This window comes from Oncorhynchus gorbuscha, linkage group LG24 (assembly GCF_021184085.1).
Source record: "Oncorhynchus gorbuscha isolate QuinsamMale2020 ecotype Even-year linkage group LG24, OgorEven_v1.0, whole genome shotgun sequence".
NCBI classification, from domain to species: Eukaryota; Metazoa; Chordata; class Actinopteri; order Salmoniformes; family Salmonidae; genus Oncorhynchus; species Oncorhynchus gorbuscha.
In genome coordinates this window covers 57,123,851-57,149,454 of record NC_060196.1, presented here as the reverse complement: position 1 = coordinate 57,149,454, position 25,604 = coordinate 57,123,851, and the positions used below count along the sequence as shown (strand labels likewise).

General features: G+C 44.7%; 1 protein-coding gene across 1 annotated transcript in view; it reads right to left on the bottom strand.

The window, feature by feature from the left end:
• Nucleotides 1–25,604, bottom strand: part of LOC124012277 (zinc finger protein 40-like) — a 109,571-nt gene that overhangs the window by 13,788 nt on the left and 70,179 nt on the right. Inside the window, exons 3-7 of the mRNA XM_046325740.1 lie at nucleotides 21,883–21,939; nucleotides 7,765–13,598; nucleotides 7,456–7,592; nucleotides 7,163–7,338; nucleotides 1,512–1,598 (exon numbers count right to left, since the gene is read on the bottom strand). Coding sequence (XP_046181696.1) covers nucleotides 1,512–1,598; nucleotides 7,163–7,338; nucleotides 7,456–7,592; nucleotides 7,765–13,598; nucleotides 21,883–21,939 — 6,291 coding nt within the window. The remainder of the gene's footprint in view (nucleotides 1–1,511; nucleotides 1,599–7,162; nucleotides 7,339–7,455; nucleotides 7,593–7,764; nucleotides 13,599–21,882; nucleotides 21,940–25,604) is intronic.

The following is a 25,604-nucleotide window of genomic DNA, read 5'->3' as shown; positions in this document are numbered from 1 at the left end:
TCTCTCGTTCTCTCTCTATCTCTCGCTCTCGTTCTCTCTATCTCTCGCTCTCGTTCTCTCTCGCTCTCGTTCTCTCTCGCTCGCTCTCTCGTTCTCTCGTTCTCTCTCTCTCTCTCATTCTCGTTCTCTTGTTCTCTCTCTCATTCACGTTCTCTCGTTCTCTCTCTCATTCTCGTTCTCTCTCTCTCTCATTCTCGTTCTCTCGTTTCTCTCTCTCATTCTCGCTCTCTCATTCTCGCTCTCTCATTCTCGCTCTCTCATTCTCGCTCTCTCATTCTCGCTCTCTCATTCTCGCTCTCTCATTCTCGCTCTCTCATTCTCGCTCTCTCATTCTCGCTCTCTCATTCTCGCTCTCTCATTCTCGCTCTCACTCTCTCTCTCTCGTTCTCTCTATTGATGTCTTCCCGTCTCACGCTCTTATCTCTCTCCTCCTTTCTACCTCTCTCCCTCTTTATCTATCATTATCTCTTCCTCTCTCTTCCTTTCTCTCTCCCGCTCTCCATTTGTGTAAAATTAGACACAGCAATTACCCCTCCCTAAATGCTGCCTGTGCATGCCGCATACACGCCTCCCAGTAAAGAGGAGAACAAGCTGGATTTAGAATGTCTAACTAGGACCCTAGCAGTGACATCACAACGCAGACCGTGACATTCGGCATTTCATAGTGGTGCATAGTCATTATCAGGACAACTATCAAAAGGAATGTGGAAGGGTGATTCTGTTACTAGAGGCATAGGAGAGAGAGAAGTGTTGGATTCACCCTGATGATGATACATTGGGCTTCTGTCCGAGCGCGAATGTGTCTGTGTGAGGCGTTATCCAGTTACACACACTGTAAGGAGTCTGAAACTCACAGCGTCTCTTGATTTAAATCAAAATGACAGGGAAGACACGGAGTGTAAACAGCCACCTCTTAAACAAAAGCAGTTTCATAAACCTTCCTAATCAAATTCACATTTTGTGTTATAAACAAAGGCTTTAACCGGAGTTAGCTAATCCCAGTTTAGCTAGGGGATCTGTGTGGATTAAGAGATCTGACACTGAAAGTGAAAAAAATCTAAAATATGACTAGAAATCTGTAATAACCTTTTGACCTAAGAGGAATGTGTTTATTCCTGTTTGCTTTATGCTCTCAATGAGAGCGCTGATGAATGGGCTTCATAACAGTCACCCCAGCACATACGTCAATACACCAGTATGTTTTACAGACCATGTGGTGAACTCCCATTATAAACAGGCAGAACAACTATGTATGTCTTCCCAGAACATATGCCCCGACATCAGTATGTTTTACAGACCCTGTGGTGAATTCCCATTATAAACAGGCAGAACAACTATGTATTTCTTCCCAGAACATATGCCCCGACATCAGTATGTTTTACAGACCCTGTGGTGAACTCCCATTATAAACAGGCAGAACAACTATGTATTTCTTCCCAGAACATATGCCCTTACGTAAGTATGCCTGTGTGTTTTACAGTACAGTGGGTGGATGCTGATATGTGAAGTACCTGAGTCTTCTGTATCCTGGTCCTCCACACCCATCTCCATACACTTCTTACTGTGTGCCTTGGACTTCATATGCTTGGTCAGATTCCCTGTGGGAAGAGATTCAGGTTTATTACAAACATCAAAAGAAAATAAAATACAATTGTATTTGTCACATGGGCCGAATACAACTGGGGTAGACTTTAGCAGTGAAATGCTTGCTTACTAGCAGAGTAAAATATAATAATATTTTATTTGAAACATCAATGCCATAGCAACAATATAAAATGAGATGTTCTTTAGAAGTTGAGGAGCATTCTGAAATGAAAACCTAAAATCACATAGTAACCTACTTACCGATACGGGGTTTATTTTTAAAACATTTTGGAAGGTTTGTTGAGGTGGGAGGGGCTTACACAGCACAGGAGGAGCCTACGTAAGACTGAGAACACGTTGTGTCCCAAATGGCACTCCATTCCCTTTAAAGTGCACTATTTTTTGACTAGGGCCCATAGGACTCTGGTTAAAAGTAGTGCACTATGTAGGGACTAGAGCGCCATATGAGACAAAGGCACGGTCTCTGGGCAGACAGCATGTAAATGGGTGAGTAAAGGGAACGTGGGATGTTGTGCTGACACGGAGTTATGTTACTGTTCTGCAGTGTTGCGTGTAGACGGAACGGTGAATCGTACCGTCTTCTATTAAGAGACGGAAAGAGACAAAGTCTTCAAAGCGACCTAGGTTTATAACAGGAAAAAGATTAGAGCGAAACTCAGCGGAAATTAAAAAAGCGCCTTGAAATGGAGGAATTGAGTAATTAAGTGGAATATATGCCCTCATTCTAAATGAACTATCCTTCAATTTCATTGAACAGTGCGTAAATTGGGCTCACAATGAGTGTTTCCTTGTCCAACAAAATATCAACAGTGTTTTCAGTGTGGGGCGGCAGCATAGCCTAGTGGTTAGAGCGTTGGCCTAGTAACCGGAAGGTTGCGAGGTTGCGAGTTCAAACCCCCGAGCTGACAAGGTACAAATCTGTCGTTCTGCCCCTGAACAGGCAGTTAACCCACTGTTCCCAGGCCGTCATTGAAAATAAGAATATGTTCTTAACTGACTTGCCTGGTTAAATAAAGGTAAAATAAAAAAAATACAGCCTGCTGCTGCCGTCAGTTACTGGTAGACGATCAAACAAAAAGTATCTGTCCAGTTAAATGTTCACACTTTTTATTTATTTTTTAAACATTTTTTTACCTTTATTTTAACTAGGCAAGCCAGTTAAAAACACATTCTTATTTTCAATGACGGCATAGGAACAGTGATGCCATGTTCAAGGGGAGAACGACAGATTTTTAAAAAATGAATGAATTTCCTCCCCAATTTCGTGGTATCCAAATGTTTAGTAGTTACTGTCTTGTCTCATCGCTACAACTCCCGCAAGGTCTCGGGAGAGGCGAAGGTCGAGAGTCATGCTAGACTACCTGCTGGTTACTGGCCCAACGGTCTAACCACTAGACTACCTGCTGGTTACTAGTCCAACGCTCTAACCACTAGACTACCTGCTGGTTACTAGTCCAACACTCTAACCACTAGGCTACCTGCTGGTTACTGGTCCAACGCTCTAACCACTAGGCTACCTGCTGGTTACTAGTCCAACGCTCTAACCACTAGGCTACCTGCTGGTTACTAGTCCAACACTCTAACCACTAGACTACCTGCTGGTTACTGGCACAACGCTCTAACCACTAGGCTACCTGCTGGTTACTGGTCCAACACTCTAACCACTAGGCTACCTGCTGGTTACTGGTCCAACGCTCTAACCACTAGGCTACCTGCTGGTTACCGGTCCAACACTCTAACCACTAGACTACCTGACGCCCACTTTACATTAACATATACAGTATATTATACCTTACATTTATAAAGGATTATAAGTAGTTTATAATAATTCATTTTTAGATATTACTGATTTATAAATCTGTAATAGACACCTTTAAGACATTTGTTATTGTAAACCAAAAGGTGTAAAGTAAGGCGGTCCGGTCCGGCGTCCCGGCAAAATTAATAGTAGTGGGTAAGCCGTCCTGATAGGCTCACGTTCTATCACAATTACAACATGCCAAAAAAAACTATACGTTATTACACTATTAATAGTACCGCACGTCAGACAACTAGCTAATTGACTGGAAACCAGGTGGAATACGCTTCAAATTGCTCTGTGGTTTGAGGACAACACTTGGATTTTGTCAACTCGGAGATGATTGGCCGAGACCCAAGTTGCGCGTGGACAACAGTGGATGCATCAATTCATGCTACAGGTTTAGGCCTAATGACAATCTCAGAATATCATCACAATGTCTCTTTCCATTCATCAAATTGCGAATGCACAGTGCCTTGTTGGGATTTGGATGCTGGATGAATGAGCATGGGTAGCCTACAGGAGCGCTTTTGTCAAACAATCACTTAACAATCAGATGAAAACATCATGACTGGTTGTGTTTCTGCCACATTGAAAGGCATAGGCAGCGGGTCTATAAGGCCAGGGGAAGCTTTCCCTAAAGTAAATAGAATTAAATTGCCAAAAGCATATAGCCTAATTAGCTGTTTATGAAGAACTAAATAAAACATTCAAAACAGCCTACTACCTCAGATGATTTGGTCACAGAGGACCATTTGCTTCTTAAAAAAAAAAAAAAGTGGATCATTTTAAATCACATAGCCTAGTCAGAAGGGCGTGCAGTTTGGGCAGAGCTGCAAATACCAAATAGATGATTGCTCAGTTGTGACTGTCAGTGAAAAGCAGACAGATGCAGCCTGGCGTATCGCAATATTTAAAAATACAAATCACGAAAAAACAGTTTGGAAAGCAAATGGCTATTGACAATGAAAAGCCTCCAATCTGTCTTTTAGTTATCAAAATTCCTAACTTAATTGAGCAAACAGTAGCCTGTCTTATTGTTGCCAGTGGAGAACATCGGCCATATCCTCGGTGAGTGTGCATAGTCACTGTCTTTATCAATGGATCAGTGCCACTTTTGTTCGTTTTTGGACAATCATTTCCTCCTCCAGATGAGATGGACATCATATTTTATTTGTGTCTCCTCTTTCCATAGGCCGATTATATGGATTAGACCATATAATTTTTATTGATCTGTTTTTTGTCAGCGTCAGCATAGTAGGCTACCCTGTAATTTTTGTAGTATAAAAATAAATGTGTAGGCACACTTGAGTGTCCTGTACCGGTAAGAAATGGCATCTACTTTCTTTCACCCATTGAATTAATGTATAATATAAACTGGGTGGTTAAAACTCTGAATGCTGATTGGCTGACAGCCGTGGTATATCAGACCGTATACCACCAGTATGAGAAAACATTTATTTGTACTGCTCTAATTACATTGGTAACCAGTTTATAATAGCAATAAGGCTCCTCTGGGGTTTGCGTTGTGTCTAAGAACAGCCCTTAGTCATGGTATATTGGCCACATACCACACCCCCTCGGGCCTTATTGCTTAAATACACCTGACATTTATAAAGGTGGGTTCATAATGAAGTTACAGTCAGATATAACCTATATAAACACAGTGGGGCAAAAAAGTATTTAGTCAGCCACCAATTGTGCAAGTTCTCCCACTTAAAAAGATGAGAGAGGCCTGTAATTTTCATCATAGGTACACTTCAACTATGACAGACAAAATGAGAAAAAAATATCCAGAAAATCACATTGTAGGATTTTTTATGAATTTATTTGCAAATTATGGTGGAGAATAAGTATTTGGTCACCTACAAACAAGCAAGATTTCTGGCTCTCACAGACCTGTAACTTCTTCTTTAAGAGGCTCCTCTGTCCTCCACTCGTTACCTGTATTAATGGCACCTGTTTGAACTTGTTATCAGTATAAAAGATACCTGTCCACAACCTCAAACACTCACACTCCAAACTCCACTATGGCCAAAACCAAAGAGCTGTCAAAGGACACCAGAAACAAAATTGTAGACCTGCACCAGGCTAGGAAGACTGAATCTGCAATAGGTAAGCAGCTTGGTTTGAAGAAATCTACGGTGGGAGCAATTATTAGGAAATGGAAGACATACAAGACCACTGATAATCTCCATCGATCTGGGGCTCCACGCAAGATCTCACCCCGTGGGGTCAAAATGATCACAAGAACGGTGAGAAAAAATCCCAGAACCACACGGGGGGACCTAGTGAATGACCTGCAGAGAGCTGGGACCAAAGTAACAAAGCCTAGAATTAGTAACGCACTACGCCGCCATGGACTCAAATCCTGCAGTGCCAGACGTGTCCCCCTGCTTAAGCCAGTACATGTCCAGGCCCGTCTGAAGTTTGCTAGAGAGCATCTGTATGATCCAGAAGAAGATTGGGAGAATGTCATATGGTCAGATGAAACCAAAACATAACTTTTTGGTAAAAACGCAACTTGTCGTGTTTGGAGGACAAAGAATGCTGAGTTGCATCCAAAGAACACCATACCTACTGTGAAGCATGGTGGTGGAAACATCATGCTTTGGGGCTGTTTTTCTGCAAAGGGACCAGGACGACTGATCTGTGTAAAGGAAAGAATGAATGGGGCCATGTATCGTGAGATTTTGAGTGAAAACCTCCTTCCATCAGCAAGGGCATCCCAAACACACCGCCCGGGCAACGAAGGAGTGGCTTTGTAAGAAGCATTTCAAGGTCCTGGAGTGGCCTAGCCAGTCTCCAGATCTCAACCCCATAGAAAATCTTTGGAGGGAGTTGAAAGTCTGTGTTGCCCAGCAACAGCCCCAAAACATCACTGCTCTAGAGGAGGTCTGCATGGAGGAATGGGCCAAAATACCAGCAACAGTGTGTGAAAACCTTGTGAAGACTTACAGAAAATGTTTGACCTCTGTCATTGCCAACAAAGGCTATATAACAAAGTATTGAGATAAACTTTTGTTATTGACCAAATACTTATTTTCCACCATAATTTGCAAATAAATTCATAAAAAATCCTACAATGTGATTTTCTGGATCTTTTTTTCTCATTTTGTTTGTCATAGCTGAAGTTCACCTATGACGAAAATTACAGGCCTTTCTCATATTTTTAAGTGGGAGAACTTCCATGGCTGAGCAGTTTGTCTGAGCTGTTATTCATGGTCCCTTTTTCTAGGCCCCTTAGTTCCAGTGAAGGAAAATCTTAACACTACAGCATACAATGACCTTATAGACAATTCTGTGCTTCCAACTTTGTGGTACCAGTTTGGGGAAAGCTCTTTCCTGTTTCAACATGACAATGCCACCGTTCACGAACCGAGGTCCATGCAGAAATAGTTGGTTGAGATCTTTGCGGAAGAACTTGACTGGCTTGCACAGAGCCCTGACCTCAACCCCATCGAACACCTTTGGGATGAATTAGAACGCCGACTGCAAGTCAGGCCTAATCGCCCAACATCAGTACCTGACCTTACTAATGCTCTTGTGTCTGAATGGAAGCCAGTCCCCCGGCAGCATCAAGTGGAAAGCCTTTCCCAGAAGAGTGGAGGCTGTTATAGCAGCAAAGAAGGGACCGACTCCATATTAATGCCCATGATTTTAGAACGAGATGTCCACATACCTTTGGTCACGTAGTGTAACAGCTATTGATTAGTTTATTATAAGCCAGACCACGCTGCTGCTGCCGTCAGCACTGACCTTTAGTCTTGAAGGAGAAGTTGCAGTGGGTGCAGTGGTAGGGCCGTACGTCAGAGTGGGTGTGGATGTGTTTACGCAGCATGCTGGGCTTCTTGCAACGGATCCCACACTCCTCACAGATGTATTTACCACGACCCCGCCCGCGCACGTACACATACTCTTCGTTAGATTTGAATCTGCACGGTTGACAGAAGAGGTGAGAAATAACCCGTGTATTAACCAAACAACTAAAATCCTTAAATTATTTAATCAAATAAATGTGAAATATTGTGAATATGGCTGGGATTACATACCCTCCATCAAATATCTTGACTCTCCGTGGCTCTAGTTTGGATGCGGAAGAATCCTTGTCTGATTCACTGCTCACATGAGTCTCAGGTTTCACTTTGCTGTTATTCTCAGTTGTTAGAGACTTCTGATGCTTTAGGACCTAGGGAGTAAGTTGATTTGAGAAAATAGCTGAGATAATGTGATAATGTGATAACAAGGCCCCTTCACAAATTTTCCATCATACAATTATGGATCAAATTGATTGGATTAAGAATTAGAACATTGAACACTGATAATACAAATATAAATAAATGAGCAAAAATGGCTGTAACCTTCGGCATGACGTCTTTCAGCTTGCTTGAATAGGCCAAGATGTCTGATTTCATACTTGTTGTTATGGCCTCTGTGTAGTGTATTTTCTTTGAGTTCTGCTTGGAGTTGAAGAGAGACATCACCACCTTGGTGGGCAGACCCAGTGGGTGGGGGTTGTTGGGGCTCACTGCCCAGGTGGAGTAGGCCGAGATCTTCTGGTCCATCTGGGGAACATGCAGAGGCTTCCTCTTCATCAGGTAACACCAGGTGAAGGTGGTGGTAGTTTTCAAGCTGGGGAAAGACAGGCGGTGGCTGTCTCGTGTGTTGACCACAGATACAGATGAGGCAAGTTTCACCTGTCCATGGAAAGTCGAGGGTCTAACGGGAGACTTGGCAGGGGGCAATTTCTGTTCCTCGCTCTTGTCTTGAGGGTTCAGGCAGTCGTTCGCTGGCACGGAGGAGACGTGACTTCCTAGAGAGGTGGTTAATGCAAAGCTTGGCTGTAATTGAGCAACTACAGTAGATGGTTCATCCTGTCCGGTGCTTTCAGGTGTCATAGTCTTGCGGTTATTAGGAGTCTGGGCATTCTTTTCATCCTCTGGTTTCTGGTGTTGCAGTGGGGGAGCCACAGTTTCAATGGGACTGTCTGCTGATTCAGTGGCGCACACCTGCCGGACTAGCATTAGCTTCCGTTGCCTAGTCACCTCTGCCATGTTGGAGTTCAGGTAGTTGGCGGACCTGCCGTCAGTGAGGCATGCCGCACCATGTTCATCCTTTGCTCGCTTCTGATGTTTTTCCATGGCGATGTCCAAGCTATTGGCAGGGGAGAGCATTCTCTTGCTTGAGGCAATGGGCTCCTGTTGTGGACAGAGGGTCACAGCTGCCATTTTCTGGGTGCAGTGTAAGGAGCCCAGGGAGGGAGCTATTTGAGTTTCACCAAAATGGTTCTGGGTATTGGAAACTAAACTGTGTTTTACTTGAAGGGCAGCAGATGCTGGAGGCCTGTCCTTGTTCATATCTGGTACAGTCTTTGTGTCCGTATCTACAACATGAAGGTTGTAGAGGTTGCCTTTACTGGCTACAGAGGGGGAAGGGTGCATCAGCTCATGGGTTATCAGGATCTGTGGCAATTGGGGAGCACTTGGCTGGTTTTGAGAAGGTCGGATGTTTTGTAGGCCTAAAGGCAATACTATCGACTGTGTCTTATTCCCTACAATCTGATGACACGGTTGTGCCACATAGACATTGTGGAGAACATCTGAAGACTTTGACACACTTTGCATCCGGTTGGCAATGGGTATTGTTAAGACGGGCATGGTTGTCTGAGTACCCTGTGTGGAAGAGTATGTTTTGCTTGATCTCAGAGCAGGACACCGCAGTTGGTACTTGGGTACAAAGCTTTTCTTGTCTTGACAGTCAGCAGACTTGCTCTGAGCATCTTCTTGGCTGATCATGACATTAAGTGCAGATTGCTGGCATGTCTGAACCCTCGATGTTAGGTGCCAAGGGTGTGGAAGACCATGAACTTGAGGCAGTTGACTTTGGCTGCCCAGGTTAATGCTTTGCACCATTTTTTCGTTGTGCTGCAGGAGAGTTTCTCCAGAATGCAAAATAAAAGGTTGGGCAATGGGAGGATTGTTGGCAGTCTGTTGCATCTGTTGAGGCCTCTGCTGAGATATAGAGATTACAGTGGGGAGCCTCTGGACAGCGATGGCATGATTCCCGACATGTTGCTGACTCTCCGGCCCAATCTTTAAAGACATCTGGCGAACCAGAGGCCCCCTTCGCCTTTCAATGAGAGGTACATGCGGAGACGAGGAGGTTTGAGCACTCTTTCGCAGTTCCATTGGTGACATTGACCTGTTGGGTAGCAGAGACCTGCTGGGAGACCCACTGCCACAGTCGAAGGACTTGCTGCGATAGTCGCAAGATATCTCCACTGAGGGTTGAGTGCAACTGATCTGTTCTGAGGCAGCACGTCTCATCATGCCAGGGACCCCTAGGGTGTTGAAGGCTATTGGTAGCCCTTGAAGCTCACAGATTTTGTTGGCACATTCTCCTCTGGAGGGGCTCTCGGACCTGCATGGCTCGTCCCAGTCGAAGGAGGCTGATACGCTGGAACATCTTGACAGGCTACTGTCCCTGCTGAGGCTTCGAGACAGTGAGGACTCGAAGCTGGATTCTCCAGAGGAGTGCTCCATCTGAGCCAGACGGATTCTCTTCTTCTTGGGTGGAAGCTTCTCTGTGGGTAGCTTGGACAGGCTCTCGCTCCTCTGGGGCCAGTTGAATGTATCTGCAGCCTTTTCCCCTTGCTCACTGCTATGACCGTCATGCTCCCGATCAGGTTCCTCTGTGACCAGGATTTCAGGAATGTTGTTTTGGCGAACCAGGCGAGACTGCTGGACAGCAGCGCAGCTCTCAGCCACTGCTGCTAATGAGCGGTCAACACGGCTTTCCATCCCTCCCTGGTTGGCACATTTAGGTATGGACATCTTTTCATGATAGCTCTCTAATGAAAGATTGGCTGTAGCATCTGCCTTAGATTTTCCTGTGATATGGCCATCTTTGTCCAGGAAATCAACTGGAGAGGCTCTGTCAATAGATTCAGAGATCTCAAATGAATTGGGCCTGCTCAGAGAGTTGGTATGTCTGATAACTGATGTACCACTGCCTTGCCTCTGTAGGTCGCCTCTTTCTTTACCAGAGGTGTTAACCTGAGTTTCTCTGATCGGTGACAGTCTTGATTCTGTTGCATCTGTAACTCCTGCTATTAGCTGTATTTGAGGTATTTGTGGTGGGTTGCTTTTAGGCAGTAGATCAACCATGATAGAGTGCTGAGAAAATGTCCGACCTGAACTGGCTGTTGATAGTTGGCAAGAATCAAAACTAACAGAGCATGGGGGATTGGTGTCAGTTGGTGATTGGTCATCATCGTCCCCAACACTCTTCATTTTCCTTCTTTTCCTAATTGATTGCTGTTGGTCCATTATGCCTGAAATACCTGTTGTTCTGGGGACTAATGGCTGCTGCATGCCACGCTGAAAAACATCCAGCTCAGTCTCTCTGACAGACATTAGCTTGTTTTTCGGACCATGAAGTTCTGAACAATAGAATTTCTTGTGATTTTCAAAGTTTTCTAGTTTTCGGTACCGGTTACGACAGGTCTCACACTCATACATTGTGCCTTTGCTCTGCTGAGGCTTTCGGTTTGGGTCTTGTGCATGCTCAAAAGACCTGCTCCTTTGCATTGTCACAGTGGAAACGCTAGAACCATGGTAACCTTCATCCATGGAACGGACTGATGTAAGGACCTCACTTGTGGAGAAATGTTCCACTGCTACTTGCCGTACAAGGGTACGAGAATGTATTGCTGGATTTGGGGTAGAGGGAGCAGATGAAAACACATCATCGTTTAAGGAACTCATTTTTTCATCAAATGACTGGCAGATCCGTAGTATGTGGGGTTGTTTGGTAACATTTGGTGGGAGACCCGTGTGCCCTGGTGTTGTGGGCATAGAATTACTTCTTGTTATTGGTAAACAGTCCATCGGTGGATACTGATTAGGAACAGACAATAGCAATACTGACTTAGAGTTTTCTGTAGGGGTGAATGGGGACTTGGGTATGTCTGAGCTGGAACTTGACCTTCTCGCCATTGGTTTAAGGTCAAACTGAAAAGAGTCTTTAAATATATAAGATTTGGGGGAGTCTATGCTACCTCTCCTGGAAAGAGAAGTCCTTCTTGGTTTGACACTGTCCAGCTGTTTGTCGTCAACCACTGCCTCATTGTCTGATATTAACTTTGAGATCCGCTCTTCGAGAGAGAGTGCTTTTGTTACTAATGGTGGACGCATTTGTCCTTGCACAACATGTGGCTTCTCCACAGAAGCCACATTCATAACAGTGGCAACCACTGCAGGGAGATTAGGAAGTGCATTTTTGGTGACATCCATGCCTGTTGGTGGGGTTAGCTTTACAAAGGGACTCGGGGGACTCATGGCCTGGTCTGCGCTTTCAGAACGTGAGAAATACCCAGAGTCTGTGCTGCCTAAACTGCGGGGACTAAGCAGACACTTGCCCTGCTGCTGCTGAGAAAAGTCTGTGGCCTGCTGCCTTTGAAGCAGACCATGTCCGCCCCCTGGTGGGGACCTACACTGTTGATCCTCATCCTCACTTCTTGCATCCTGCAGGGGGATTGTGCAATCCACCTCTTTCAAGGAGGACAGGACGGTGATGCTGGATCTTAGATGTGCCGTTTGAAAGTCCCTTTGCCTTTGGGCAGTAGCCTGCTCAGGGGTACAGTCTGCGACTCTTGGACTGTCCGCCCGCTGAGGCGAGACATTAACAGGATAGACGACTACTTTCGGGAGGCCAGCTGTCCCTTTGGACTCGTAGCTCCTCTGACTCGTCGTTGGTTTAAGCGTTTCGAAAACAGCCGATAGGTCCCCTGCATCCCCATGGTTGCCTTGTGTTGTGCCTGCACTCTGCAAACTGCTCTCAGAGAACGCTGCAACGCTGCCTTGTGACGAGTCAGGGTCCAGGTCCGCTGTGCTACTTTCCTCGTCACTGTCCCCGCTTTCCTCTACATCTGAACGTGTTCCGGGTGCTTTGTCAGACTCCACAGAGAGGGACCCACTTCCAGAGTCGGAACGTGCCACAAGCCCCAGTTTTATTGCGTGAGCATGGGATTTCTTATGCTTGTACAGATTGCTCTTGGTCTTGAATGAGAAGCCACATGTAACACATGGGTAGGGACGTTCTCCTGTGTGGGACCTGATGTGCTTGAGGAGCACACTAGGCTTTGCACATGCCCGACTGCAGTATTCACACACATACTTCCCCTGCTTCTTAGGCTTCTGGTGCTTTGGGGAGATGCTACACATCTGTTCAAGACCAAAGTTTACAACTGTGGCCATATGGACTGGGTTGTAACCAGGTGTAACAGGGACTTGAATGGTACTGGGGACACTGGCAGATAGGGACTGGCATGTGTGGACCACCGGTGGCTGGCTCTTGGGTAAGGAATTGGAGCCAGATGGAATTGGTGTATGAGTACGGGCAGCAGAGGGCCCAGTACTGAAGCTCATTTGTAGAACAGGCTTTTCCCGGTTGCTGAAATACTGTGTAGCATGCTGTGAATTCTGCAAGGCAGTAGCCTGGGTAGAGGCCTGCATGGTGGTGTAGCTCTCTTGTTTATTTACAAAGTAAGTTTGCATATGGCCAGGCTGAGTTTGGAGTCCAAAATGTACAGCTGGCATAGCATTCAATTCACTAATAAACTGGGCAGAAAGAGTTTGACTTGGTTTTCCAACAGATGTGACTGGAACACGTGTGTTTCTTTCTGCCAAGGAGCTGAAATCTGATTCCATAGCCTTGAGCAAGACCTCAAGGGGAGCGCTGGTGTGGTAAGTAGCGTCACCTTCACATCCAGTTTTGCCGCTCTTACGGTCCTTGAGCTGCTCAGATTCCCCAACACCAGAGGCAGACCCCTCTTTACCACTGACCGGATCAAGAGACTGTGGCTTTGAGGAAGACGCTTCCTTTTGCTTCAGCCTATCACTGTCAATGGATGATGTCACTCCCTCAGAGGATTCAGCAACAGGCCGAAGGTACTCCGTATCTCTGTTCCGGCTTGGTGAGCTGGCAGGGTTTCGAGAGGGGCTGTCGGGATTGGAGCAGGAGTTCACAGACTCCTTGGACGAGGTACCTTGGAGTGTTGCCACAGAGGTCTTGGACTGTAAGGGCTTCTTCACAGGAGATTTGGGTATTTTCTTCAGCTGGTTCTCTGTCACAACCTTTTTCCTCTTCAGTCCCTTTATGTTATGTGCACTTGTTCGACCACACTCATTGATCCCTGTGAAGGAAACAAAAAAAGAAATTAACATTCATACTGAAATAATATTAATATTACCTAAATAAATAAAAATAATAATAATAAATATTCAAATAAAGTTGATAGTTTCTGCAAAAATAAAAATATTCCCATATGCTATGAGGATCTTTACTGAGAATAGACATGATTCCCTGCTATGAGATTCACCAACCAGATAAAAATCTGGTTTTGGTCTGTGTTAGAAGAAATGGCCCTGCCAACTGTGCTACCAAGCATCAGTTTCTTGATAAATTGGAAGTGAAGTTCATTACGTCCTCAATGTATGGAATTCCTCTCACATTTTTCTGACAGTCTCATCCAAACAATGTTGTGTTGCAGGCATATTCCTCATTTATTTTTCATCCTGCACAAAAATATTCAGAACATGATAATCATTTTTTTATTTTATTTTACCTTTATTTAACCAGGCAAGTCAGTTAAGAACAAATTCTTATTTTCAATGACGGCCTAGGAACAGTGGGTTAACTACCTGTTCAGGGGCAGAACGACAGATTTGTACCTTGTCAGGTCGGGGGTTTGAACTTGCAACCTTCCGGTTACTAGTCCAACGCTCTAACCACTAGGCTATTTCACAAAATAAAACGAATCATCATCATCACCACCACCACAGCAATGTTTACATAACCAGTTGCATTAAGTATCCGTCTTTCTACCACAAAGATAAATGTCTGTACTCTACCTGTGTATCAGTGTTTTTAAGGCTTGCAGCAAATCACTGTCTGTGTCTGTCGGCCGTTCAGTAAAACCTCTTGTCCTCAACACCAACTCTAGCCAAGCTTTACCCGCTCGCTGCCTTTCGAACAGCTCCACAGATGAGGCTTTGTGTTTTGGGCTCTGGAAGTTCTCCTGTGTGTCTGTAGCCACTGAGGCCCACGCATCAACACAGTATGTTTAAAACCCACCCTTTCCTCCCACCCTCTGCCTTTCTTTCTCGCTCTCTCTTCCCCTCTTCGTCTTTCCCACTCCTTTTTCAAAACATCCCTTACCATTTTCCCCTTTCATTATGATGCGGTGGATTAGTTGAGGATAGATGAATAAAAGCATACTGATCTCCAATATTTACCTTAATGCAATGGTAACGTAAACACATTTACATATGCATACATGGCCACGTACTGTTATAATCTCCACCCGGCACAGCCAGAGCCTGGTTCCTCTCTAGGTTTCTTCCTGTTATAGTACACAGTCAGTAATGAAGTCAATCCCTCATTGCACTTAGAGAATCAATGTTACCTGCGCTAATCAATGTTACCAGCGCTAATCAATGTTACCAGCGCTAATTAATGTTACCTGCGCTAATCAATGTTACCTGCGCTAATCAATGTTACCTGCGCTAATCAATGTTACCAGCGCTAATCAATGTTACCAGCGCTAATCAATGTTACCAGCGCTAATTAATGTTACTAGCGCTAATCAATGTTACCAGCACAAAACAATGTTACCAGCGCTAATCAATGTTACCAGCGCTAATCAATGTTACCAGCGCTAATCAATGTTACCAGCGCTAATCAATGTTACCTGCGCTAATCAATGTTACCTGCGCTAATCAATGTTACCTGCACTAATCAATGTTACCAGCGCTAATCAATGTTACCAGCGCTAATCAATGTTACCAGCGCTAATCAATGTTACTAGCACTAGTAATTACTAGTGCTAGTAATCAATGTTACCAGCGGTAATTAGTAGCATGTCATATGAATACATAAAATCCAATACAGTCAGGGAAACAACAGGTGTATTTCATTACTACGTTACCACATAACTCAAATTGCAGTTCTTCTCCCGTGGGTGTGCTGTCAGTCTGTTACCCAACAAAATAAAGAATCTACTGTTCAAACCGGACACACCCACTGAGGGCTGTCCCAGAACCTCTAAACCTGGCCTTGTGGTCACCCTGTCATGATTTCATGGCTTTAAGGTATTTCCCCATTACCCACAAATGACGTCAAGATTCCTATTAGTCCTTGACATCCTGATATACACTGCTCAAAAAAAATAAAGGGAAAACTAAAATAACACATCCTAGATCTGAATGAATGAAATATTCTTATTAAATACTTTTTTCTTTACATAGTTGAATGTGCTGACAACAAAATCACACAAAAGTGATAAATGGAAATCAAATGTATCAACCCATGGAGGTCTGGATTTGGAGTGACACTCAAAATTAAAGTGGAAAACCACACTACAGGCTGATCCAACTTTGATGTAATGTCCATAAAACAAGTCAAAATGAGGCTCAGTAGTGTGTGTGGCCTCCACGTGCCTGTATGACCTCCCTACAATGCCTGGGCATGCTCCTGATGGGGTGGCAGATGGTCTCCTGAGGGATATCCTCCCAGACCTGGACTAAAGCATCCGCAAACTCCTGGACAGTCTGGGGGCATTGGTGGATGGAGCGAGACATGATGTCCCAGATGTGCTCAATTGGATTCAGGTCTGGGGAAAGTGGCGGGCCAGTCCATAGCATCAATGCCTTCCTCTTGCAGGAACTACTGACACACTCCAGCTACATGAGGTCTAGCATTGTCTTGCATTAGGAGGAACCCAGGGCCAACCGCACCAGCATATGGTCTCACAAGGGGACTGAGGATCTCATCTCGGTACCTAGTGGTAGTCTGGCTACCTCTGGCGAGCACATGGAGGGCTGTGCGGCCCCCCAAAGAAATGCCACCCCACACCATGACTGACCCACCACCAAACCGGTCATGCTGGAGGTTGTTGCAGGCAGGACAACGTTCTCCACGGCGTCTCCAGACTCTGTCACGTCTGTCACATCCTCAGTGTGAACCTGCTTTCATCTGTGAAGAGCACAGGGCGCCAGTGGCGAATTTGCCAATCTTGGTGTTCTCTGGCAAATGCCAAATGTCCTGCACGGTGTTGGGCTGTAAGCACAACCCCCACTTGTGGACGTCGGGCCCTCATACCCCCCTCATGGAGTCTGTTTCTGACCGTTTGAGCAGACACATGCACATTTGTGGCCTGCTGGAGGTCATTTTGCAGGGCTCTGGGAGTGCTCCTCCTGCTCCTCCATGCACAAAGGCGGAGGTAGCGGTCCTGCTGCTGGGTTGTTGCCCTCCTACGGCCTCCTCCACGTCTCCTGATGTACTGGCCTGTCTCCTGGTAGTGCCTCCATGCTCTGGACACTACGCTGACAGACACAGAAAACCTTGTTGCCACAGCTCGCATTGATGTGCCATCCTGGATGAGCTGCACTACCTGAGCCACTTGTGTGGGTTGTAGACTCAGTCTCATACTACTACTAGAGTGAAAGCACCGCCAGCATTCAAAAGTGACCAAAACATCAGCCAGGAGCATAGGAACTGAGAAGTGGTCTGTAGTCACCACCTGCAGAACCACTCCTTTATTTGGGGGTGTCTTGCTAATTGCCTATAATTTCCACCTGTTGTCTATTCCATTTGCACAACAGCATGTGAAATTTATTGTCAATCAGTGTTGCTTCCTAAGTGGACAGTTTGATTTCACAGAAGTGTGATTGACTTGGGAGTTACATTGTGTTCCCTTTATTTTTTTGAGCAGTGTATATTGGCCCTAAGTTACATTTGGTTTTATAATTTAATGAGCTTATAAATCACTTATCTGCACTTGTGATAAATGTGCTTCATTATCAACCGTGCTTTAGCTCATATGAATAGATATATTATACTATATATTATTATATTAATATCTCATCATATATAATAACAGAATGGCTGTGAGTTAGAATGCAAGGGGGAAAATGACTGGAGGTCAAGAAAGAACCGTGGCCATTCAGAAATGAAGAAAAGGGTGTGTCATAGCGTCCAGGTATAGCAACACCTATTGATAGAGTAAAGTTGCTTTTAACCGTGCCTTTCCAGGGGGGGGATTAACCTGTGATTGACAGGCCAGGTGACATCATCAGCTGGTGTATTTGCAGAGGGGATTTAGGTATTCTATATATTGTTAGATCCGAATCCTCTCCCTTCAACACATAACCCCAACCAACCTGAAACCCCACCTCTTTAAGGAATACCTAGGATAGGTTAAGTAATCCCTCTCACCCCACCCCCCCTAAGTTTTAGATGCACTATTGTTAAGTGACTGTCCCACTGGATGTCATAAGGTGAATGCACCAATTTGTGAGTCGCTCTGGATAAGAGCGTCTGCTAAATGACTTAAATGTAAATGTAAAATGTAAATGTAAACCTCATTCAAAAGGGAGAAACAGTCAGAGCAAGCTTATACAGTGTATAAATAAAGATGGGCGTTTCTGAGATTCATGTGAGATGAGGTAAGGAGTGGTTCATCCTAGTTCTCAGGGTATCGTTGAATCAGGTAAGCTCAGGGCCGGGTTCAGGGCTATAACCCTGTCCGCCATCACATCATGTTCTTTACAAGAACTGTTACATCACAGTACACTTAATTAAGCAGGTCAGAAAAATAGCTCTCTCACAAGGGGCCATTTCCAGCGCTGAAGATGCAGTGCCTTCTGATCTATGGTAAAAACCTGGAAGACTAGGCATTTCTACAAGTGTATCCCATACTGCAACCTATTCCCTATATAGTGCACTACTTTTGACCAGATCCCTATAGGCCCTGGTTGAAAGTAGTGCACTAAAAAAAGGGAATAGGGTGCCATGTGGGATACATCCTGTGTAGGGGGATCAGGGGGATTTAATGGGATAGAGGAAATACCGGAAACCCTCCAAGTCTAGTAATCTCCTTGGCATACTCACACTGAGCTTCCAAGCTAAGGAACAGCCTTACAGACTTCAAGGCATGCATGAGAACATATTTAGACTATGGCAATGTCCCAAACAGCACACTATAACCTAAATAGAGTCCCATTGGTCCTGGTGGTCAAAAATCGTGCACACTTCATAGGGAATAGGGTGCCATTGGGGATGCAATCCTATATCGACTAGTTCAAAGAAACTGGACCATAGGACCATCTGACCAGTACATCTCTCTGTTTGTCTACCGTTAGCATAATCCACTCAAGTAAACATGCCTTTGCATTAGTCCGCCTCATGACTACTGTGATTGACCAATTAAAACGTTTGTTGCATTCATAACGCAGAAAACAAGAAAACGCTGAGTTGACTGACGCGGGGTACAGTGGGGAAGTATTCAGACCCCTGGACTTTTTTCACATTTTGTTACGTTTACAGCTTTATTCTAAAATTGATTAAATACATTTTTTTCTCCAAATCAATCTACACACAATATCTCAATGACAAAGCGACAAGGTTTTTAGAATGTTTTGCAAATGTATAAAAAAAAACATTAAAAAAAACAGCAATACCTTATTTACATAATTATTCAGACCCTTTGCTATGAGACTCGAAATTGAGCTTAGGTGCATCCTGTTTCCATTGATCATCCTTGAGATGTTTCTACAACTTGATTGGAAGTCCACCTGGGGTAAGTTTAATTGATTGAACATAATTTGGAAAGGCACACACCTGTCTATATAAGGTCCCACAATTGACAGCACATGTCAGAGTAGAAACCAAGCCATGAGGTCGAAGGAATTGTCCGTAGAGCGACGAGACAGGATTATGTCGAGGCACAGATTTGGGGAAGAGTACCAAACAAATGTCTGTAGCATTGAAGGTCCCCAAGAACACAGTGGCCTCCATCATTCTTAAATAGAAGAAGTTTGGAACAACCAAGACACTTCCTAGAGCTGGCCACCCGGCAAAACAGAGGGAGGTGACCAAGAACCTGATGGTAAATCTGACAGAGCTCAATAGTTCCTCTGTGGCGAATCTTCCAGAAGGACAACCATCTCTGCAACACTCCACCAATCAGGCCTTTACAGTAGAGTGGCCAGACAGAAGCCATTCTTGAGTAAAAGGCACATGACAGCCCGCTTGGAGTTTGCCAAAAGGCACCTAAAGAACCCTCAAACCATGAGGAACTAGATTCTATGGCCTGAATGCCAAGCTTCATGTCTGGAGGAAACCTGGCACCATCCCTATGGTGAAGCATGGCGGTGGCAGCATCATGCTGTGGAGATTGTTTTCAGCGGCAGGGACTGGGAGACTAGTCAGGATCCAGGGAAAGGTGAATGGAGCAAAGTACAGAGATCCTTGATGAAAACCTGCTCCAGGGCTCTCAAGACCTCAGACTGGGGCGAAGGTTCACCTTCCAACAGGACAACAACCCTAAGCACACAGCCAAGACAACACAGCAGTGACTTCAGGACAAGTCTCTGAATGTCCTTGAGTGGTCCAGCCAGAGCCTGGACTTGAACCTGATCGAACATCTCTGGAGAGACCTGAATGTTGCTGTGCAGCAACGCTCCCCATCCAACCTGACAGAGCTTGAGAGGATCTGCAGAAGAAAATGGGAGAAACCCCCCAAATACAAGTGTGCGTCATACTCAAGAAGACTCGATGCTGTAATTTCTGAAAAAGGTACTTCAACAAAGTACTGAGTAAAAGGGCCTGAATACTTATGTAAATGTAATATTTCCATTTTATAAAACATTTTTGTAAAACATTTTCAAACATGTCTGAAGACCTGTTTTCGCTTTGTCAATATGGGGTATGGTGTGTAGATTGATGAGGAAACCTTTTAAAAAATCAATCTTAGAATAAGTGAGTAATGTAACAAAATGTGAAAAAGGGAAGGGGTCTGAATACTTTCTGAATGCACTGTATGTCTGGTACATTGATGTGCTGCGTGTCATTATAGGCTACTGTAGATCACATGTAGTTAGGCTACTGTAGATCACATGTAGTTAGGCTACTGTAGATCACATGTAGTTAGGCTACTGTAGATCACATGTAGTTAGGCTACTGTAGATCACATGTAGTTAGGCTACTGTAGATCACATGTAGTTAGGCTACTGTAGATCACATGTAGTTAGGCTACTGTAGATCACATGTAGTTAGGCTACTGTAGATCACATGTAGTTAGGCTACTGTAGATCACATGTAGTTAGGCTACTGTATATCACATGTAGTTAGGCTACTGTAGATCACATGTAGTTAGGCTACTGTAGATCACATGTAGTTAGGCTACTGTAGATCACATGTAGTTAGGCTACTGTAGATCACATGTAGTTAGGCTACTGTAGATCACATGTAGTTAGGCTACTGTAGATCACATGTAGTTAGGCTACTGTAGATCACATGTAGTTAGGCTACTGTAGATCACATGTAGTTAGGCTACTGTAGATCACATGTAGTTAGGCTACTGTAGATCACATGTGTACTGTAGATCACATGTAGTTAGGCTACTGTAGATCACATGTAGTTAGGCTACTGTATATCACATGTAGTTAGGCTACTGTATATCACATGTAGTTAGGCTACTGTAGATCACATGTGTTAGGCTACTGTAGATCACATGTAGTTAGGCTACTGTAGATCACATGTAGTTAGGCTACTGTAGATCACTGTAGATGTAGTTAGGCTACTGTAGATCACATGTAGTTAGGCTACTGTAGATCACATGTAGTTAGGCTACTGTAGATCACATGTAGTTAGGCTACTGTAGATCACATGTAGTTAGGCTACTGTAGATCACATGTAGTTAGGCTACTGTAGATCACATGTAGTTAGGCTACTGTAGATCACATGTAGTTAGGCTACTGTAGATCACATGTAGTTAGGCTACTGTAGATCACATGTAGTTAGGCTACTGTAGATCACATGTAGTTAGGCTACTGTAGATCACATGTAGTTAGGCTACTGTAGATCACATGTAGTTAGGCTACTGTAGATCACATGTAGTTAGGCTACTGTAGATCACATGTAGTTAGGCTACTGTAGATCACATGTAGTTAGGCTACTGTAGATCACATGTAGTTAGGCTACTGTAGATCACATGTAGTTAGGCTACTTAAAAAAAAAATATATATATATATAGTTACAGTCTTGTCCCATCGCTGCAACTCCCGTACGGACTCAGGAGAGGCAAAGGTTGAGAGCCGTGCGTCCTCCGAAACACGACCCTGCCAAGCCGCACTGCTTCTTGACACACTGCTCACTTAACCCTGGAAGCCAGCCGTACCAACGTGTCGGAGGAAACGCCATACACCTGGCGACCGTGTCAGCGAGCAATGCGCCCAGCCCGCCACAGGAGTCATTAGAGCGTGACGGGACAAGGACATCCCGGCCGGCCAAACCCCTCCCCTGACCCGGAAGACCCTCATGGGTCGAACCCGGGTCTGTAGTGACGCCTCAAGCACTGCGATGCAGTGACTAAGACCGCTGCGCCACTTGGGAGACCCATTGATAAGAAATATTACCTTTCTGTGCACTGGCTTTGGGATCTTTCAGTTCTTTCTGTGCTTCTTCGATTTTATCTGCAACACACAAAAAAAAAAGGAGAACCGTTAGTTTCTGAGAGAAACAAATCATAGGAACACAAGGCAAATTACCCAGAGAGGCAATGTAGAAAGTAGCTATCGATACTGACGATGCTTCTCACACTGGCGTTGTTTGTATTCTCCTAAAGATCCAGACATTCTTCCATGGGAAAATGGAGGACAACGGAAAAACCCATCATTATGAGGCACAGCACTTAGGGCTAAGACACACATAGGATACACCCCAAATGACACCCTATTCCCTACATAGTGCATCACTTTTCACCTATAGGCCCTGGTCAAAAATAGTGCACTACAGGGGGAATAGGGTGGTATTTGCTACACCATACAGTGTTGAGAGAAAATGCTTCATCAATTCCACAGCAGATGAATGATAAATGGTCGAGGGCAAACAAATGAATGCGATGTGCTAATTTAACTAATTATTGTTAAGATGGGCTTCGAAGGCGATCCACAGGTAACTGCCCCCCCCCCAAAAAAAAACGAAACGCCCTACATAAAGCGTCTTAATGGGGCGTTGGGCCAGCACGGGTCACCAGAACAGCTTCAATGAGCCTTGGCATAGATTCTACAAGTGTCTGTCTGGAACACCGTGGGAGGGATATGACACCATTCTTCCACTTTGTTGATGGAAAAACACTGTCTCAGGCGCAGCTCCAGAATCTCCCACGTGTTCAGTTGGTTGAGCTATTAGTAGACTATAGTCTAATAGACCTACGACTACATTGTACAGCCATTAGTAGACTATAGTCTAATAGACCTAAGACTACATTGTACAGCTATTAGTAGACTATAGTCTAATAGACCTAAGACTACATTGTACAGCTATTAGTAGACTATAGTCTAATAGACCTACGACTACATTGTACAGCCATTAGTAGACTATAGTCTAATAGACCTAAGACTACATTGTACAGCTATTAGTAGACTATAGTCTAATAGACCTAAGACTACATTGTACAGCTATTAGTAGACTATAGTCTAATAGACCTACGACTACATTGTACAGCCATTAGTAGACTATAGTCTAATAGACCTAAGACTACATTGTACAGCTATTAGTAGACTATAGTCTAATAGACCTAAGACTACATTGTACAGCTATTAGTAGACTATAGTCTAATAGACCTACGACTACATTGTACAGCCATTAGTAGACTATAGTCTAATAGACCTAAGACTACATTGTACAGCTATTAGTAGACTATAGTCTAATAGACCTAAGACTACATTGTACAGCTATTAGTAGACTATAGTCTAATAGACCTACGACTACATTGTACAGCCATTAGTAGACTATAGTCTAATAGACCTAAGACTACATTGTACAGCTATTAGTAGACTATAGTCTAATAGACCTAAGACTACATTGTACAGCTATTAGTAGACTATAGTCTAATAGACCTACGACTACATTGTACAGCCATTAGTAGACTATAGTCTAATAGACCTAAGACTACATTGTACAGCTATTAGTAGACTATAGTCTAATAGACCTAAGACTACATTGTACAGCTATTAGTAGACTATAGTCTAATAGACCTACGACTACATTGTACAGCCATTAGTAGACTATAGTCTAATAGACCTACGACTACATTGTACAGCCATTAGTAGGGTACAGCCTAATGGTCATTTGATTAATTGTTTAGGAGTCTTATGGCTTGGGGGTAGAAGCTGTTAAGGAGCCTTTTGGTCCTAGACTTGGCGCTCCGGTACCGCTTGCCGTGAGGTAGCAGAGAGAACAGTCTATGACTTGGGTGACTTGAGTCTGACAATTTTTTGGGGCCTTCCTCTGACACCACCTAGAATATAAGTCCTGGATGTCAGGAAGCTCGGCCCCAGTGATGTAATAGGCTGAACCCACTACCCTCTATGGCGCCTTGCGGTCAGATGCCGAGCAGTCGCCATACCAGGCGGTGATGCAACCGGTGATTTCAGAAGCGTAGTGGGCGGACAAAAAACAAACAACACAGGCTGCATTGCCCCATCCCCTAATCTGATGGTGGGGGGGGGGGGGGGTGGGCAGTCTCCCTTATGGCTCTGATCAGGTGTCAGCACACACACACACACACACACACACACACACACACACACACACACACACACACACACACACACACACACACACACACACACACACACACACACACACACACACACACACACACCTCAGATCGTTCAGCAGCAGCAGGTTTAAATGTAAATAAATGTGTTTGAGTACAATCGCACTGAATCCTTTCAAACCTAAACATTCCGTTCCTGTATCATATTGGAGCCTATGTATCAAAACGTCTTGAAAGGGAAAGATGCACATATTTGACGCATACAAACAGATCCAAGAACAGTGACACACACACACACCCACACAGGTCCAAGAACAGCGACACACACACACACCCACACAGGTCCAAGAACAGCGACACACACACACCCACACAGGTCCCAGAACAGCGACACACACACACAGGTCCCAGAACAGCCACACACACACACACACAAACAGGTACCAGAACAGCGACACACACACAGGTACCAGAACAGCGACACACACACACACACACACAAACAGGTACCAGAACAGCGACACACACACACACACACACAAACAGGTCCCAGAACAGCGACACACAAACAGGTCCCAGAACAGCGACACACAAACAGGTACCAGAACAGCGACACACAAACAGGTCCCAGAACAGCGACACACACACACACACAGGTACCAGAACAGCGACACACACACACACACAGGTAACAGAACAGCGACACACACCCACACACACAAACAGGTCCCAGAACAGCGACACACAAACAGGTCCCAGAACAGCGAAACACACACAAACAGGTCCCAGAACAGCGAAACACACACAAACAGGTCCCAGAACAGCGACACACAAACAGGTCCCAGAACAGCGACACACAAACAGGTACCAGAACAGCGACACACAAACAGGTACTAGAACAGCAGTGCATTTCCTGTCCCTTCCATTAGTAACACATGAACAACATTCCTCTTTCTTCACATTTAAAAAACAAACAGCCAAACAAGCCCTGAAGGACCTGGGATGGTAACTACAGGCCATAGAGGGGTGAAAGAAAATGTTGTATGGTTGAAAAAGTGGTGTTACTGTGAAGAAACCGGGGAGGTCAGTACATTATGTCATCCTCTGAGTATTACTCCAGCCACACCCTTGTGTGTCTCTCTGTGCGCGTCTCTCTGTGTGTGTCTCTCCCTCTCTCTCTGTGTGTGTCTCTCCCTCTCTCTCTGTGTGTGTCTCTCTGTGTGTGTCTCTCTCTCTATGTGTGTGTGTGTGTGTGTGTGTCTCTGTGTGTGTCTCTCTCTCTCTCTCTATGTGTGTGTGTGTGTGTGTCTCTGTGTGTGTCTCTCTCTCTCTCTATGTGTGTGTCTCTCTCTCTCTATGTGTGTGTCTCTCTCTCTCTATGTGTGTGTCTCTCTGTGTCTCTCCTTCTCTCTGTGTGTGTCTCTCTGTGTGCGTCTCTCTTTGCGTGTCTCTCTGTGTGCGTCTCTCTGCGTCTCTCTTGTGCGTGTCTCTCTTTGCGTGTCTCTCTGTGTGCGTCTCTCTTTGCGCGTCTCTCTTTGCGTGTCTCTGTGCGTCTCTCCCTCTCTCTCTGTGCGT